General features: G+C 39.5%; 1 protein-coding gene across 1 annotated transcript in view; it reads left to right on the top strand.

The window, feature by feature from the left end:
- The first annotated feature begins 587 nt into the window (after positions 1–587).
- The window catches only part of NADK2 (NAD kinase 2, mitochondrial), a 1215936-nt gene continuing 1196390 nt past the window's right edge, over positions 588–20133 (top strand). Inside the window, exon 1 of the mRNA XM_044069966.1 lies at positions 588–1114. Coding sequence (XP_043925901.1) covers positions 869–1114 — 246 coding nt within the window. The 5' untranslated portion in view covers positions 588–868. The remainder of the gene's footprint in view (positions 1115–20133) is intronic.

The raw sequence follows: 20133 nt of genomic DNA on the forward strand, positions 1-20133 counted from the left end.
ATCTCCTTCACCACTGGTGGTATTGTCAGGAGTAGATGTGGCCCCGTGTCATATCAGCCACCATAACCCACTTTGCCCCCTTTAAAAATGGCAACCCTATTTGCTTGCCCATCCCTCATTTATTTTAGCAGACTGATGCCGTCAGTACAAGTTAACACTTAACTTGCATAAATATTTTCTCTCAATGAACTCATAAAATGTTACAGTGAAAAACAGGACAAGCAGTCTAATGCATGCAAACTACATTCTACCCGAAATAACGGAGTATTCTGACCTACGACACTGACGATAAACCTACTGTTCCATCAAACTGAAGATGTTGCCCTCAAAGGCTCAGCTTTTTGGGACCCTAACGTTACATTTTGTGACAGCACTCTTCAGCGACAGTGAAGTGCACAAAACTCATACTTTATATAAGCGGCCGCCCGAGAGGCATTGCTCAATATGCACATAAACAAACACTACCAACAATGAGTTACCGAAATATTCGTTATTTTCCTATACTTAACCCAGAAACCATTGCGACGCTACATACCGGAAGTGCGTTAAGTGCCCGAGGGTGCTACAGTTAACTTGGAATTTCGATTTTTTTCCACGTGAGAAGATAACATTGCAAACAACTTCTAGGGGGATCAGTTCTTTTGCGGATTTTATAGTTTTATTACTATGATCTTACATTTTGTGTCATGACAGTTGAAAAGAAGTATTAAAGGTATCAGTAACAAGACCTGGGCAGGTGTTGCTTTACAGGCATTTGCAGCAGAAAGTGTTTAAAGTTGCAAGTACTTCTTGTATGACGCTCTTGTTAAGTGTTGACAAGGTTTCTGAAAGAAAATAGTGCTCAAGTCTAAACGCACTTGCGACTGTCATGGCTTGGTCTGGCATAGTGTTGCGCTTCTCTCGGAAAAAAACAAAGGTGCTGGCATTCATGGGGTGTAGTGAGTGGCTTCCACCCTTGGGCAGCAGGCATGTTAGCACGGCAAGCCCCAAATCAAAGCATGGATTGCAGTTTAACCCGTCAAAGGTGGTGGTCTTAGTAAAGACCACGAGATACGAATTCGAACAGCAGAGGTACAGCTACGCCGGTTTGTCCGAAGGAGATCTAAAGCGGCTGGTAAGTGTTAGGAGGTGTGTTAGTAGGTGTGTATGTGAGAAGGTTTATTGCGAAGGAGGCTGCACTCCAATACGGTATCCTTGAACTGTAGTGGCGGTGTTTCTTGCATTACAGAAAACATCAGTAGTAGGGTCCTACGGGAAAACTAATAAAAATATCTCTGGAATTTCTCCTGTTTTTTTTTATTGTTTACTTTGGTTTAACTATAAAAAGTGTAAATGTTTTGGGATTGAGAAGGAAACAGTGAAGTATAACATCTTGCTGTCTTTTAAAGTTGAATTGTTAAGGGTCATGCATTTGAACCTTATGATTATAAATCACAGGTAAAATTACTGTGGTCTTAAGCGTTTGGTGTTCTGTGTACGCTTATAGGTGCGTTGAGGCAAACTATTTAGATATGGCTGTAGGGGTGTGCACTCTGTTGTAAAATATTATATTGCATTAGTTATTAGGCCAGTTTGTGGTACACAGCAACACATTTTAGGTTTCTGCCCAAGTGGCTTTATAAAATTTCGTACGTGCTGATTTTATAGTCTGCATATGGATGCTGTGTAGGTGTTTGAAAAAAACAGTCAAACGTTAGTATTGCATGTTTAATGCAGGTATTATTACAGATGCAAAACGAACAAAATATGACAGTTTTGCGTATCGTGAGTAGAGCATTAACATAGCAGATGATCTCTTCGCTAGCAGGGCCTGCCTTTGGTAGACTGGTGAAAGTAGCAGATTCTAAGCCAAACTTCAGACCAGTTACAAGTGGAGTACCACAGGGTTCAGTCCCGAGAAGTAGATACCAAACAGGAGAGGACCCAGAAGTACAGGCTAACACAGAAGGTCTTCGGCCAACTAAATTCGCAGATGACTGCAAACCAGGAGCTATAATCGAAACTCCTAACTATGTGGACATCCTACAAAAGGGCCTCACTGAGACATATGCCTGGTGTCAAAGCCATGGTCTCAAGCTCAATGCCAAAAAGTGCATCGTCATCCCCTTTGGTAAAAACTCTGTACCCATGAACTATCACATAGGCAGAAGTCTACTTAACACTGAAAGTGTGATAAGAGACCTTGGGACACAGGTGGACAGTAGTCTCTCCTTTGATAATCACATTGCCACAGTGGTCAGGAAATCCTTCTACATGGCACACCTCATCATAAAAGATTTCTCATCCAGAAAAAAAGAGGTCATTGTTTTCCTCCACTTATCACTCATTAGACCCATTATATAGAGTACAACGCCCCTTTTGGCATGTATCTCACAAGACATCTACAGCAACTGGAAAGGCCGCAGAAATACCTCACAAAGTGGATAACTGGTTTCAAACAGATGCCCTACGGAGACAGACTCAAAAAAACTCTAGCTTTTACTCTGTCTCATATCGCCTACTCAGAGGCGATCTCTGCCTAACATTCAAAGCTATGTCAAACCCAGAGCTGTTGGACATGCTCCACTTAAAGAAATCCCAATGTCTCCGAGCTACGTGCTCTAGGGACCTAAACCATGTCACCGCAATAAACAGAACATGCTGGAGGGATAGATTCCTGTCCCAGAGACTTCCCATACTCTGGAACAGACTACCTGTCTATGTCGAACAGAGCTCCTCATTAGCACTTTTCAAGAAAAATATTGATGATTGGATGGGTAATAGGAAATTCACCCCGGGGATCACTTCTGTGGTTCTGCTTGACAGGTTGCCAGGAAAATTTTATTGGGTGGCGAAAGCCAGGGTACCTTTATTGGCTAGGCTTGTATAGGCCCTGGGATCAATAGCCTGGTACCTACCTATGAACCTATGGTGCCCTAGGCACCCCTCTACACCACAAAGTCTGCCAGAATGGTCTACCTACACCATCCGGATTACCTTTTTTTTCTTAAATTTTCTCAGGTTGTCCTACTGTTCTATTTTTCCTGTATTCATTTAACACATTTTAAACAAACTTTTTTTTTCTTTACTACAGAAAATAAACAAATAACTGAAAAAGTGCCGCTGCTAGAGTGGCACCCTAGGTGGCTGCCTAGTTGGCTTATTCCTAAGGCTGGCTATGTTTGCCAGTACAATCAAAACTTATCAGAAGTTGTCATGTCATATTTGATTTAATTATTTAAACTGTATTTGTTTGTGTTATTTTTGAAGATTAAAAAATTAATCTTAAAATGTTTTGTAATGCTTTGGAGATTTTCTCCCTTGACTTCCATTGAAAGTGGACTCCTACACAGTTGGACTCTCAGTCATTAAATGTTTAATAAATAAATAAAATTCTGTGTAAAGTAGTAGTCTGGGTGATAGAGAATACTGGACCATGTGCAAGTCACATTCAGGAATGATGATGTCAGTATTGTCTACGTCGCTACCAGCGCCAGTTTAAAAAAAAAACAGCTTCCCAAGTTTTAATCTAGTTAATGGAACATCATTATGCATTTTGCAAACATTAAGAAGTATTAAACTCTAATGTCTGACATTACAGATTAACAGTACACCTTGATTATTTCCCAGAAAACCAAAAATTGCAAGGGGGATGGGGCAAAAACAAGAGCCAAAATCACAGATGTTAAAAGTCAATAGTACAACAGGCTTTGCAATCAACATATTTTCTGAACTAGTGAGTTCTAATGCTGGACATTGACTAACTGTAATTTTCAATGATTTACCAGAAAATCAAACATTTTATGAGGGACAGGGCAGAATCAATGTTGCTCCGTAGAAAAACACAGCCATAGAAATGTTAATATTAGTGTTTCAAGGTGAAGAATGGCTTAGCATCACTACTGATTTTTTTAAAGCTTTTTTTGACATGACACTTTGTGTAATATGGTTTGTGATGAGGCTTAGCTTGTTACATCAAAACCAAGTAGTTGCCAAAGTGCGCTAATGCCATAACACTCTGAGTACACAAATACACTACTATAGTCCAGTATTCTCCATTATCACTGTAAGTTGCCATGTCCAAGAATTGTAATAAACTTAATCCTGCATTCTGAGATTCTAATGTTTATACAGTAAAGAGTCGATTCTCCGAAGGTCACTTATATGAAACCTCATTTATCCAAAAGCAACCTTCCAAAGTTTTTGGGTAGGAAAAATCATAAAGTCTGAATATGTAAATGTTATACGTATTCATTCACTTGTGTGTTTTTTTGACCTTGTAGCCCACTCATATGTGAAAACTATTCTTTATTGTCCAATGTAATTGCTGAATGGTTGAAAAGTGTATTCACTGGATGTAGAAAAAACACTGTTTTAGAAGTTTTTTATCCTATTCAGTTATATGTTAGATTATCCCAACTACCTAGGTCCTAATTTAGTTTGGATAATCAACTCTCTACTGTAGTGTGTTTTTTTTTGTTTTTTTCTAAAAGCCTCATTTGAACAAAAAAAAAGTAAGATCACGTACGTAATAATTAAAGTAGTAATTTCATTTTCTTTCAGGTTATCCTTTGTAAGAAATCCAAAAGTATACCTTAGATCTTTGTATTTATAGGTGTATTCTCCTAAGGTCTGTAGTGGGGAGCGCTGCATGTGACTAAAATAGTGAGTCCAGTTTATCTGTTTGAAAAGCCTGTTGTGCACCCCAAGCTCTCCAGGCAAAGGACCTTCATCAGAAAGGCTGTTAATGTAGTTATGTCCCTTACAAAGCCACTTTGGTCACAGTGTGTAATTGTGGGGACACTTGCTAATCTGTTGTCTAGTATTGCAGTAAACTGTTTCTAAATATTATTTAAGTTTACTGATATTGTGATTTTAAGTTCACTGTTATGAGTCCTTCCCCAATTTTAAGGAACTTATCAGTGGTTTGCTTATTCTCCTGTACTTCCATTTCCACCCCATTGATTTGGTTCATCATCTTGAGCTTGCAGTAGCTCTTGTTGATGACTTTTCAACGTATGCCCTGTTTTTGAAGTGCCTGGCTTTAATGTATCCTTACAGTAGCCTTGTGAAAGCTCCTTTGAGCCCCAGGCCCTAGCAAGTGCTCCTCTATCTTGGGCCACTAAATCCAGTCAATTGTGGGAAACAAAAAAAAAAAAAGCTTTCCTCAAAAAGAATTATAAGTAGAACAGCTGTGTACTACTTCTGTAGCGGGAATGTTGACTCAAAAAGCAATGCTCAACTGTCCATTTTTTTTACTCCTATTTTTGGTCTGTTCCTTGTACTTTTTGTGGTTTTCCTGGCATTTCACTGGGAATTAAAGTCACTAAATAATTACATTGGAGTTTCAGATTTCATAACCTTCAGAAATTACGTGCTAACATAAATCATGTTATTTTAATGACCCAAGTTTGTAAGACCAATATTTAAATTTTGCCCCTATTTTTGGTCCTTTCTTTCCTCCATTATACTGGGCTTTGTTTTAGATTTCTTGTTGTTGAGGTTGGTCAGGCTCTTATTTTTTTCTTTACTGTGTAATTTTGTAAGATGATTGATTAATGTGTTCTCTTGAATGCTTCTCTTCCCAGATGATTGGGAGTTGTCAGCTTTAAACATTTAAGCATTAGACGCAGCTTATTTTTAAAGTAAGACTGTATATTTACTGATCTTTTTTTCCCTCGGTCAGGCTTCAGTTTGTAACTTCTTTCAATAAATGCATTTTTAAGTCATTGTTAGTATGTTTATGGATTTTTCTTTTTTTCTGACCTATCTATGTAACTGCAGTATTAACTGAAGAATCTGTAGATGTTCTAGCATTGGATGCAGTCTCTTGAGGTATTAGATTCAACAATAGCCCTTCTTCTCTACCTAGTTTCTGAGCATTTCAAAGATGTTTTCCTGTTCGCAGAGCCATGTGCAGGCTATATCTTGCTGTGACAGGTCTCTCGAGTGGCATAGTTGTGTTGGAAATGTGTTCATAGAAACCTCTGCTGGTCATCTGGCTTTGACATTTGCCCAACTAGCGTAACTTTTTCCTGTGTTTAGTATGATGTCCCTACTCTGGGGCAGTAATCAAGGAGCCTGAATCCTCACCACTAGCACCGGAGAGGGACATTTATTTGGAACAAAAATGGATACACCCAGTATTTCCAGACGCAGCTCTCTGCATAAATCACAGTTTCCCTTAATAGCACACAGGGAACACACTCAGTCCAGGGGCTGTTTTTCCCTCACTCTGCAAATCCCCAGTAAGATTCCCCTCTGGCACAGCTATAGCAATGAATATTCAGCAGAGTGTCCAAGCCAAGTCCTCCCCCACTCTCTGTGAAACCAGTGCTTTGTGTCCCTGTTCCAATTAGCTGATACACACACTCCTAGAGATTTGATTTACACACGCACACACCTGGGAAAGGCTGGCACAGATTTACTAGCTATGCCCCATTCTGCCCAGACTATAAGGTAGTTACACTGCCATCAGACGCTCCAAAGCCAGCTACTCCTAATGCTCTTACAAGGGTACCCAATTATACTGAGTGAAATTTAATATGGATACAAACGATAGTGTTTGGCCAATGAAGTAAGGCTTTCAGGAGTTGCCACAGTGTCAGGAAATAGATACAATTCCTGTCAAAGTTTAAAATGTTTTCTAAAGCACCAGCCACAATAAAAAGTTTAAATATGTTTAACAGTAAATAATGAAAGAGTATATTTATGTAATAGCCTAGTACGAACCTATGAACCTAACTGCCCTAAGGCATTTATAAGCCTAGCCAGAGTGCATGTGGCTTACACCACCCCTTAGGATGAGAATACTACGCCCTTTTAATAATGAAAGAATATGAAAATACTAAATACCATCTAGTTACAGTAAAAACTGTTTGTCACAGGAAATATTAGATTCACAGAGATGCAGAAAAACAGTACTTAACTAATCTCACTATATTTTCCTGACTGATCTAAAGGGTTACTATTCCCTGGTTCGCTAACTAGAGCAAGGCAAGATGAAGTAGGTGAGGGGTCCTTCTTTGTCAGGTTCCAAAAACGGACTGCTCTGAAACTTCAGTCTCACCCAGTATTAAAACATCATTTTTAGTGATGGATAATAGAAAGTTATCAACACATCTGGTCATCTGACTTCTGGTTCCTATGCAACTCCCTTGGCTGGAAGCTGCCAGGATTTAGCACATATGTGTCAATAACACACGCACGCACAGCTTGCTAAGATTTGTTGCAGCCTGTGGACGTCCTAAAACAATTTCAAACCTCCACGTTTCCAGACCAGCAATTAGTTCACCCCAAAGACAGTACAGAAAACTTCCTAGTAACAGACTGCAAGATACAATCTTTATGGCCTAAGCCAGGTAATTTAATTTCAAAACTATTGTCAGAGTCAGCTGGACTAAGATTAACCCCTTCTGTTCCAGTATTTTTTGTTACAATATATACATTTTAACAGTTACAATAATACATGTGTATTTCTTCTTGTGTCCCGCAGGACACACTGTTAAAATTTTTAACACAAGCATATGTACAAATCAGTTTGATATTGAAATCACATATAATTCTTTATTAAATTCCAGCTAGCTGTGCTGGCATATGTTACATATCCACTGCCCTACTTCTCGTGGCATAGCTGGCAATACATCACATTATCACATTGGATTCAGTGTTTCAGACGTAGTAGTAATATTTTACATTTGATCTTACTGAACTTTAACATTTGCATTTTTAATCTGTTTAGCAGCTGTATAAGTTTGCTGTGCTCTGTTTGTCTGACCTCATCATACCAGATCATGAGATATGGTGAGAGGAGGTGAATCCGTGATAACAGCAATAAAAGAAGGCATTAGGACCACTTGTCAGGTAAAACTTTCCCAATCTGTCAGGAACCCTCCCACTGTTGCATTAGGTATCATTGTGCCTAGCCTCTTCAGGTTTCATTACTGCATTCTATCTTGGATGTATGTTAGTATGGTCCCATATTTCTTTTGACATGTATTAGATTTGCAAATGATCTCCGATTATGAATGTGTGTCCATGTGCATATAGATGGGCAGCTCAGTGGTGCAGCAGTTAGCATTGTCACCTCACAGCAAGATGGCCTCAGTTTTGATTCTTGGCTGGGGTGCCGCCTTTGCAGAATCTGCATGTCCTCCCTGCATTCATGTGGGTTTGCTTTGAGTGCTCTGGTTTCCTCCCACATTCCAAAGACATGTTTGGAGCATTTCTTCCCGGGCCACCTCTGAAGATGGGCTGTGTGTGTCCCAGTCTGACATTCCTGGTAAACGATGTTAAATAAAATGTATATATGTAGAGAAAGGGTGAGTACATTATTTGTGTATGCATAGTCCAGTTCTGTATGTATGTATGTAAAATGCTTACAAAACTTGACTGTACACACCTCAAAATAGTGATTTCTCTGTGAAATAACAGCATGGATTAGTTCAGCCTGTAAGTGTCAGAATTGCCAAACCAAGACATTGCCCTTGAGATGTACACTCATCCTCATCATGATGTTCTGTTAGCAAATGTCTTGTCAACAAAAATTGACTCTAGCATTGTAGCTGATGTTACCCATTTGCTGTATGTGACTGTTGGTATTGTTCTGCCTTCTTTATTATCTACTATTGACTGTAAGAAACAGGATTTGGTGGACTGATTAAAAAACCTTCTAAATGTAATGGCTTTGTTACATGCTATGACGATAGGAGGTAATGTCAGCCATGCCAGGAGAAGTAGGGTAGTGGATGTATAACTTATTCAGGCATAGCTAGCTGTAATTTTGTAAATGATTGTCATTTGTATATCAAACTGATTTGTACAGATGGTTGTGCTGAAAATGTGTGTGTGAGGCTTGCTTATGTTAAAATGCATCAATGGTGTGCCCTGCCGGAAGGAAAAGAAATGTACTCGTATTATTGCAACTGAATTAAATGCATACATTGTAACAGCATATACTGGAAGGGAAGAGGTTAATCCACCTGACTTTGAAAAATGTTGTTGAAATTAAATTACTTTATGGGTTAAGCCATAACAATGTTATCCCACAGTTTTGAAGGGAGCCAGAGATGCAATGTCTGTACTAGAGAATGGGTTGTAGCTCCTGTAGGAAGAGTGGAATGGTTTTATGACTTCCAGTAGCTGCACCACATCTTAGCAAAGCTCTGTGTACATAACACATAGGTGCTAAAATCCTAGCAGCTTCTAGTGATGGTTAGTGTGGGAAATGGAGTCAGATGACCAGATGTGATGTCATTGTGTAATCGACTCTGAAATAATATTTAGATATTAGTAGGGAATTGCTCTCAGCATTCTGTATTCTGTTTTGGATCCGTCAACAAGAACCACTCACCCATCTTGCCTTGCATTAGTAAGTAACTTAACTAGGGAACAGTAATTCATTTAGATTAGTCAGGAAAATTATAGTAAGATTAGAAATACCATTTTTCTGTAACTGTGTGAAACTTTGTGTGTTTTTAATATATGTTGTGTCTGAAACTCTGGTGTTTGCTGTAAATAGATGTTTGTATTGTAGAAAATATGTAAGCTTTGAGAGCATTTGCATATAGTTTGGTGATAACTGTGATTACTCCTGAAATCTTTGCTGTTTGGTCAGCATTAGCAGTTGTATTAATATTAATTTCACTCGGTAGAATTGGGAACCCTCGGATAAGCCGCGGTGGTGCAGCGGTAGCATTTGACGCCTCACAGCAAGAGGTTCTCCCTTTTGTTTCTCAGCTGGAGCACCTGTGTGGCATCTGCATGTCCTCCTCACGGTCGAGTGGCGTTCGAAAGATATGCGTGAATGGGCGTGCCTTCGTTGAAGGTTGGGTGTCTGGCTGGCACCATAAAAATATACTGCCAATCATTAGCGTACCGGAGTTCTGCTGTGGCGACCCTTAACCAGGAAAAGCCGAAAGAAGAATAATTGGGTGTCCTCGTAAGAGCCTTAAAGTAGCTGGTAGTGGTTTTGGTGGCAGTGATAACTACCTTATAGTCTGGGCAGAAGGGGGGGAAAGCAGGTGTATCTGTCAGCCTTTATCAGGTGGGGGTATGTGTGAGTGTGTGTAAGCTGTGCCAGTGGGGAGTCTTACTGGGGGGTCTGGACACATATGGAGAGGAACCAGCCCCAGACTGGGTGTGTTTCCTGGGTGCTCTTAAGGGAAATTGTGCTTGATGCGGAGAGGTCTGCATCTGGAAATACTATGTATAGCCATTTGTATTCCAAGGGAACGTCCCTCTCCGTTGTCAGTGGTGAGAATTCAGCCCCCTTGATTAGTGGACCAGAGTGGAGACATCACACATGCTTTGGTCAGAAAGAGGAAGTATATTAGTCCAGCCCTTGAATCTTGTGCAGCTGATCTTGGCAAGGAAGATGCCAATTCCCCAACACCACCCCATTCAGTCTGAATTTGGAGAAGACCTAGATATGATTTGCGAAAGTTGTGGTGGGCAATAGGTTTACTATCCGTCCAAAGCTGATACTTCATGTGGCCTTTCTATTTACTCAACAGGACTGCTGCTTAGTTCTTATGACAGTGGATGTCTTCATACTTAACCCTTATGATGCTTGTGAAAGCCTGTTTATGCTAGCTCCAGTACTGAAGAAGGCAGATCATATTCTCCTGCTTCCCACTGAGTGGAATTTCTCAGGCAAAATGCATCAGATTATAGTAGTTACATGATGGATTTGCAAAGGGCACACTTCTGTCCCATCTGGTAAAATGTCTCCATAGTCAACCACATGTCTGTTGTCTACAGTATAGCTGACAGTATGTCCCAGGCAAATTGATTTAGGTAATGGAATTTGCTGGGGATGCAGAGGTGACTGTCCTAAATTATTTTGTTCATTGATCTTGTCTGTCTAGGCAGTGAGCAGGTGGTGTGTTTCTTTGTGTAGATTAACTGTTTCCGAATTGTTGGAGGTGCTAAGAATAAGCATTTTTATTTAAAGTAATGGAAAATGGGGTTAAGGTTTAATTGAGAAAGTTGTCAATTTGCTGCTGTATTAGTATTTATTTTAATTGTGTTTTTCTGTCGCATTTTTATATGTTGGAGCCTTAAAAGTTCTAGGGCAGGTCAGGAGGCAAATGTCTACCCTTCTTTGAAGTCATGGGATTAACTGGGATCCCTTCTGTAATTCCAAACCCATAATTGCAAATTCTAGAATTAAATAAAAAAACAGCAAAAGCAAAGGAGAACAACAAATGCTGAGAAATTGCTGTTCTTTAATGTTTTCTGTAGGGAGACAACCCCGCTGCACCTCCACTTTCCTGCTTTTTTTATATATACAAACTCAAGAGCTCACCATACCTTGAAGGAAAGGGGGTAATTCAAAATATGGTGATCTTGGATTTAAGGAAAACCAGCTGACATTTTATTGAGAGAGCTGTCAGACATGGATTTGTATACTTGTGTATTTTTAAGTTTTCAGTTTGAACAGTTGTAAGTTAGAGCCAAAAAGAGAGCTTTTTCCCTTTTGGTGACATTTAAGGGATAGATGAGTAACTTTCTGAATTGTGGGAAGATCTTTTTGTTTAGTTTAAAGAAAATTTATCAAGGATTTATTTTGAGAGCTGACAGAAAAGGCTGCTCTGATTTCTCCACTTCAGTCACTTTGTCCTTTTTGTGCTCTTAAGCCATGTGGTTCTTGAACTGTATGTCCCTTATCTATATTTGAATTCATTCGCCCCTGTTACTTCATTATAACAAGATTTCAAGTTCACATTGTAAAGCCGCCTCCCTTAAATTGATTAAACTTTAGTTACTCTCCCTTTAAATCTTGATACCCATAGTTTTAACACTTCTCTGCTTAATCGTAAAATCTTTATTGGTACCAGTACTTGGTACTGTTGTACAATTTCACTTCTAACTTTATTAAGGAGTAGCAGTTGTCAGTGTGGTATTAAAGTTTGATAATATAGGAAATTACAATAAGCATCTGTGCCCCTTACAGAGCATGGTAATTTTGTAACTAAAACTCTAGTTGTAAAAATTAGATGAAAATTCAATCCTTAATTGAATGGTTTTACCTTCCTAAAGGGTGACTTGATGAACTACTTGACATAAAGTAAACACGCCCAAATTAAATTGCTTATGTGAACACAGTTATGGACACGTGGTGCGAAATCTCACTAGGGATGGTTATATCGTAGCTATCATGCTGACAAGCATAATGCTCTTTTTGTTCCCCACTGACTGCTATACCCCCTGCAATAACATAGACCATGGTGTCATTGTCGTTTAAAAGTAAAATCAAACTCTACCAACTGGGATGCTATAGTCATTTGGGTTTAGGATGTGGTCAGTGAGTTCTATGATCTTATTAGTTCTGTATGCGAGTACATTCTGGCAGGACCAATGTTATACAGATAAATTCAGGAAATTAAGTTTGGTGGAATCAGTGTTAATAAGATTATATATCTAAAAAGGTTAGGTCTTAAAAACATGCTAGATAAGATAAAAATTTAGACTGAAATATTAATAAGTACAGTCTGTTTATTAGATCTTCAATATGTAGTTATAAACCTAGCTTGGTGTAAAATACTGAAAGCTGTAATACAGTATTTCAGGATAGATATTCCAAGGCCACTTTTTGTCATGACCATTCACGTTTTGCCGTTGCCCTCACCCTCCCTCAGGCAGCACCTCCTGTAACCAGGAGGGTCATACCGGTCAGTCCTGGAGTAAATTTGTGGATACCCATCCAGTCATGTTGTTTTATGTTTAAAGGAAGATCATGAGTTGCACTGATTAACATGCAGGGGAAGTTTATTCTACAGGTCTGGGAGGAGCTGGGTTATAAACTTATTAGTCTAACATTTTTTTTAATTGTTGAAGGTTGTTTCCTGCTTCTATTATTAATGGAGATGTTGTACTTTCATAGAAACAGGAAGCCCAGGACAATCAAGTCTCTAATGTTACGTTAAGGGAAACTGAGATCTCTCCACAAAAGTCTGTGACACTGAATAAAGAGAGAGAGAACTTACAGCCTCTTTCGGTAGCTTTGGGACTTAGGCCTGTGATCTTTTCCAGTACCTTTGTGGTCTTTCTAATTGTTGCTTAATGAGATGCATCCCAGAGGGGGCTTTGCACTCGATAATTATCATTGCTGAGTACATATCTAATTACATCATAGGACTGAAAGGGAGTAATGGAATGTGCCATGTTTGTTAAAGAATCTGATTAGCCAGCAACAGGAGGCTTGCAGAAAAATGCTACACAGACTTATGCAAAGAAGACATGTCAGATTCAAGGAGGTGTATCTCTTGTGTGATTGCAGATAAAACCGTTGTCACAAGTGAGATTAGAAGCTTGAGTTTAGAGGAACTAGATAACATATCTGGTATGGTAACAGGCTGTAGTGGTACTAGTTCACAGGGGAAAGAGTTGCAGAAGATTACTGATCCTACAGACATTGCCAACATACTGGCTGACAGGTTCAGTGCAAACTTCTTCCCCCCCCCCCAGGGCCCCCAAACATCTCCAGCGCCCAAGAGAAACTGCTCTCAAAAAAAAAAAAAACACATCCATGGGACCCTGATGGTGTCCCCCTCGTGTGTGCTCCACTTAACTCAATGAGGAATTAAACCCACAGCTAGGACAGCTGTTTAATCAAAGTCCCTCTAACAGTCACCAAAGCCATTGATGATACCAAATAGGTGGCAATCCTATCATGAAGGGATTCTCATCTAGATCACCCAGATTTGATGAATATGCTTCACCTCAAAAATCTAGATCCATCAGGAGCCACAAGGGCGGAGACTTAAAGCACAGCAAAATAATGGGTATAGTTATCAGGTCTACTTTTACACCCATCTGTCTGACAAGTGTTCTCTGCAAAATCCTGATAGAGTCATAATGGGGTTGTCTAGAATGACACAGGTTTTATTACTGTTAAATATGGAAGAGTATGGATTTGTTAAGGAGTGTTCTTGCCGTGTGAATATTATGGTATTCTTTGAAGAAGGTAGTAACTTCTTTTGATGATGGAATGACAATCCAGATTGCTCATCTTGAGTTTGAGGTTTTTAACCGTATTTTATGTAAGTTCTTAAAGTTTTAAATATTGGTTAATATGTAATCTGAGAGTACCATGCATCTTGGCAAGGATATCCTTTCTTTTAGGTTATTTCAAGTCTTTAAGTGTGGCTGTCACTTTGGAACATTTGGTCCTACTACAAGGGTAAAACTTCAATATTTGAAGTTGTACATACTTTCATGTGTTGTTATTAAGTTAACAGGTGTTGGGGTGTGTTTTGTTTGAAAGCTTTCAATAAAACAAAAAACATTTGTAAGCTGTGACATAGGCTCAAATGGATATGACAAGAAACTGTATTAAAACAGTGATGTCGAACCTACAGCGTGGTTGCCAAAGGTGACACGCCATGATGTTTTGGGTTACACACCAGAGTTACCAAAGAACTTGCACAAACAAAAATATAAGAAATATGAGACCCTGCACCACCCAGAGCTTAAAATGGATTCTCACCATCCATATCGACACATCATTTTGTCATCACTGCAGCTGCACAGTTCAGTTGACTTCTAACCACTGGACAGGAAGCTGATTTTCAAGGCACAAGTGCAATATCTGCAACTGCAGTCTCCAGCCTTTGCATTCATTGTTCGTGTGAAGTGCATTGAATTATTTTGTGCCAGGGGCCAGTTCAAAAGCACTGATGCAGAGGTAAGGAAGTTAAGCTCAAAGACTGTTTGGGTATACTTCCTAGATAGTCTGTAGTGCTGACATTGTTTTCTTTTCGTGGTTACACTTCTGCAAAGGGCAAGTAGTCTGCATTTGTAAGCGTGTACTGTTTTACATTCCTCTCAACTGTCCGTCTTGATCCCGCCTAAAATTGGTGACTTTCTACACTTAAATTAGATTTCTAGATTTATTTTACACCAGAAAATGTATATTAATTCATGCTCGTTTTTTCTGTCAGTGTCTCAAATTAATAGTACTTGTAGTTTAAAACTGTTCGTTTGTTTCTTGTAGAATCATCCCTGATTCTGTTAAGATTTATCCCAGATGTATTGAGAGCTATGCTGTTTTATTTTCTGCACTATTCACTATGACGATAAAGTGTCACGAAAACTTTATGGCATGCCGTGTGTGGAAAATAGCGATAGGAAAGTGTAACAAGGCATGTCTTTGTCAGCCTTCTATCTTCAGAATTTGGACCATTTCCTTTCATGCTTCTCAACCTCTTAGGAAAAGAAATTCGGACAAGGCGTAAACAATGGGGGACAAAGGCCTAAATGAGGATATAAATATAACATTGCGCTTATAAACTTGGAAAGTTGCTATAATAACAGGATTTGTGTTGGCATGCATTTTTTTGAAGGATATGAAGTCTGAAATTTAAATATGTCATTTATTTAGTGATTTCAGTCCTCTGTGATTTGCCAGAATACCACAAATTTTATGAGAAAAACACCAAAAACATGAGGCAAAAGTCTGGACAGTATGTACTACTTTCATAATTTGGAACAAATTGGCAAACTGTGGGATCCTTGTTAACAATGTAAGCTGGAATACTTGCCAAAAATTGTTTAGATGAATTATTGACTCAATATTATTTACCACATGTATTTGTTTTTAACATCATAAAAACTCCTACCAAGGTCCTTATTTCATACTTCAGCTAATGATTATTTATGCATTTATTTTATTTTTTGTAACTTATTTGAATTAAGTGGTGTATTTGTCAGTACGAGAAAGAGAAAAGTGAAAGTTCATAGTTGCATAGATGTTTACTAGGCTAATGACCACTGGGGGCTTTTTAACCCTAGCCATGCAGCTCAAATATCTGACAAATTCAGATACACTTTAAGTGTAAGTGGTGGCTTGAGCAATGAAACATTTATAAGCTAGGGTCTGGGAGATGAACCATTTAGAGGTTGCCTTTGTCCATTAGAGACATAAGTGCCAAGACAGGGATGAATTTCCTATTCTCCATCCAGTTGTCCAAGTTGTACTTGAATTGGGTTAGGGAGGAACTCTACTTCACATGGATAGGTAGCCTGTTCCAGAGACTGGGTAATCTCTTGGATACATACCTGTCTCTCCAGCAGGTCCTATTTGTGTCACAGGCAAGGTTACATCTTTAGAATGGGTAATTCTGGTGCTGATTGTTTTGCTGATATGCTGGAGGTCCGTCTGAGTGGGGTCTGACAATCCCCATGTATGTCAGGCATAGATCTCCTCTCAAAAGCCTGTAGGAGTCTGAGTACAGGGATGGAGGCTTGAGGTGGTGTGCATAGGACATTTTACTTAAGCCCTGTATTCTTTTAGTGAGGAACCTCTGTGGACGTTCCAGTTGTTGGATATGCCTGGTTATCTACATACCAAAGGGGGCATTGTACTCAGTCATATGTCTGATGAATGCCGAATACAGTGGAACAATGACTTCCTTGGACTTAAATGCCATACCTTTGTTTATAAGTTGTGCAACATAGAATGATTTCCCCACTACTGTAGACACGTGATGGTCAAAGGCTAGATTACTATGCATGTTGTTTGTCTTTCGGCTTTTCCCAGTTAGGGGTCGCCACAGTGGAACTCCGGTCCGCTAATGATTGGCAGTAGATTTTCACGAACGCCGAGGTGCCAGCTCGATGTCCAACTTTCAACGAAGGCACTCCCATTTACGCACGTCCTTTCGAACGCCCACTCAACCACGGGGAGGACATGCAGACTCCACACAGAAGGCACTCCCTGCACTCCAGCCGAGAATCGAATGGGAGAACCTCTTGCTGTGAGGCAACAATGCTACCGCTGCACCACCGTATGTGTGTCCCCTAAATACCTGACTTCTGGGTCAACTCTAAGTGGTGTGTTGTCAATATGATAGTTACCAGGGGTGGATGACTTCCTGAAGGATACTGTTATGCATGTCATGGCATTTAGTTTTAGTTCATGGCTCTGACACCAGTTTTGTCTGTGTCTGCCCCTCCTGGAGAACATTTGTGAGTGTGGGATTCAGTGACTGCTCCTAATTTGCAATCCTCTGCAAATTTAGTCAGCCAGAGACCACCAATATTGGCCTTGACTTCAGTGAAGTAAATGCGAAAAAGGAGCAGGCCAAGGACTGATCCCTGAGGGACTCCACTTGCGACTGGTCTCTTTGTAGAAGTGGACTCCCCAATTCTAACGTCCTGGGTCCTGTCTGTGAGACAGTTGGCTATCCACTGGGCGACCTATGAGTTTGTACTTAAACTCTTGAGTTTGTCAACCGTGCCCAAGTGGGGTACTGTGTCAAATGCCTTGGCCAGATCAAGGTAGGCAATGTGAACTATTTTGCTTGTATCTGTTGCTTTGGTGACCTTCTCAAAGAAGTCCACCAGGTTGAGTAGGCATGATCTTCCCTTGACGAAACCAAACTGGGTTGGGGCCAGTGTCTGGAGGTTTACTGTATCTCTATTGATCATCTCCATGACGATTCTTTCCAATGGCTTTACATATAAGACTGGTAAGCCCTATGGGTCTGTAGTTCCCAGGTTCTGTAGCTGCCCCATCTTTGTGTAGAGGTATGAGTGTTGCTGCTCTCCATTCATGAGGCACGAACCCTGTTTGGATGCTATAGTTAAATAGCAATTCCAGAGGCCCTGATAGGTCATGTTTCATGCTATTTAGAAGGCATCCTGGGATATTCTCTGGGCCCATTGATGCAGTGTTCTTGACCTTAGAGAGAGCATTGAGGATCTGTTCCCTAGTGATAGCAGGGGGAGTTCTGTTTGATGACATTCTCTGTAATATCAGTACCATTAGTAAGCAGAACTTGGAATTTAAAAGACCTTTTGAAACAAATCTTCACTGGCTTCTGGAAGAACGTGAGGATGAAAGGAAGGAATACGTTTCTCCGCAGCAATGCCACAGTGAATGTCAATCTAATAACTTACTTAAATTTTTAAGAGGCCCTGTGAAGAACATCAGCAAGTTTTAGCATTGCTCATTCCATAGCTTAGCATGGGAAGGCCCTGAATGAAGGAGAATTTATTAAAGAAACTATTCTAAAATGTGTACCTTTTTTGTTTCAAGATATGCAAAATAAAGATACTGTCAAGCATATTTCTGATTTACCACTCGGCAAAAATACCATAAAAGACAGAATGATGACCGTGATCTCCGATGTACAGCATCAGTTAAAAAGTGACTTAAATGTAAATATTTTTCAATTTGTCTTGACAAAACTACTGATGTCACCTCAGTGGCTTGGTTGGCCATCATTGCTGGATTTTCCAATGGTCAGACAACAAGAGAAGAGCTGGTAAAGCTAGAAGTGGTGTCAGTAAGTATATCAAGGAACTAAATATGCAGCATTGTTCTAAAAATGTTCAGTGGCCTAAGTATTGATATGTCTAAAGTCGTGTCAGATGGGGCACCCAATATGGTGGGGGAAAGATGGGATTTGTGAAGCTGTTTATGGAAGCTATTGGACATCCACTTTCATTGCATTATCCATCAGGAGGTGTTGTATGCCAAGGCAGGATTCACAGAACTACATGATGTAGTGACAGTTGTAACAAAAATAGTGAATTTAATAACTGCTCAACCCCCTTCCCAAGTAAGAATTTTCTGCACTATTGCAAGAAGTTGAATCGACCTACAGTGGACTGCTGCTGCCCAACAATGTGAGGTGGCTGAGCCAGGGAAAAGTCCTTGAAAGATTTGTGGAGTGCTGTGAAGAAATTATTGTTGGGAAAAAAAATTGGAACAGATTCCTCACCTCAGTGATTGTACATGGGTCCAACACACTGATGTTTTTTTACAGACCTGTTGGTTCATGTGAATGAACTGAACTTGGTTATAAGGTTTTGGCAAAAGTATTGAAGTTATGTTTTGGATACATAAAAGGCTTTGAAACTAAACTTCAAATTTTTAACAAGATGTGGGAACTCAAACTTAGAAATATTTTCCTCAACTAAAAAAAAATATTTCAGGTAGGTCTATTCAGATGTGCAAAATGAAATGGAGCACTTGTATATAAAGTACCAGCACATTTTAAAATCAATAATTGATCGGTTTGGTGGAAGATTAATAAATTCAGAAGTTAGAATAGTATCCAGATATAGTAGTCTACAATACTATGGAATTAAATGATTTCCAGTGGTTACAAATTGAAGGATTAGAGCTGCAGTTAACCAGAGTTCCAATCTGTCGACCCAAGGTCTAAACTTTGAGGATCTGGAAAGAAATCGCCTGCAGAATGAAGAGTGTTACTTGTTGTTGTGTCTTTCGGCTTTTCCCAGTTAGGGGTCGCCACAGCGGAATTCCGGTCCGCTAATGATTGGTAGTTGATTTTTATGTGCTGAGTTACCAGCCCTGACGCACAACCTTCAACGAAGGTACGCCCATTCACACATGTCTCCACGCAGAAGACACTCTAGCTGAGAATCGAACCGGACAGCGTCTTGCTGTGAGGCGACAACGCTACCGCAGCACCACTACCGCGGGTAGACTGAGTGTTACTACAAACAAGAAATTTTGAATGCTTGGAACTGAATACTGGAAACTTTTAGCAGTGGTGCTGCTTGCTTGGGCTTGAAGTACACAAAGTACCTACCTTCAGTTTCAGACTTTTTTTAAAACTAGGCAAAAAAAGTTGTTAATTGATGGCAAATCAAATGCAATGTGTTCCATCTTTTTTTTCCGTTCAGTTATTTTTAAAAGTAGAGTAATTTACTGCACTATTTTAAGCCCAATTATCAGTGCACGTATCATTGTCTTTATTGTAAGTCACTGATTTTTGTTTTAATTTTATAATACATAGCACCACACATGATTGGGCTGTATTTCTGTAAATGAATATGTAAAGAATTGTTACTCTCTTGTTTGGGCTGGGCAGCATGCCAGAAGAGTCAAGTTAGGCATTTCTGAATTTTTGAGACACTGAGCTTAAAAGGTTTGCCATCACTGTTATAAAACATCAACCTACCAAACAGTGTGTGCATGTAACACAAAAAGTGAAACTAGATCTTTAACAAAATAGCTGTTGTACATAAAAGGTGGGAGTAATAACTTTTTAAATGTCAGTGGTCTCACATGAATACAAAAAGAGAGCAATGAACTATGTTAAAAATATAGAGTGCAAATAGCTGTGCTACAGGAGACACATTTGGAAAGAACTAAGCATAAGAATTTAATAAAAG

This window comes from Protopterus annectens, chromosome 1.part0 (genome assembly GCF_019279795.1).
Source record: "Protopterus annectens isolate FY-2018-M chromosome 1.part0, PAN1.0, whole genome shotgun sequence".
NCBI lineage: Eukaryota > Metazoa > Chordata > Ceratodontiformes > Protopteridae > Protopterus > Protopterus annectens.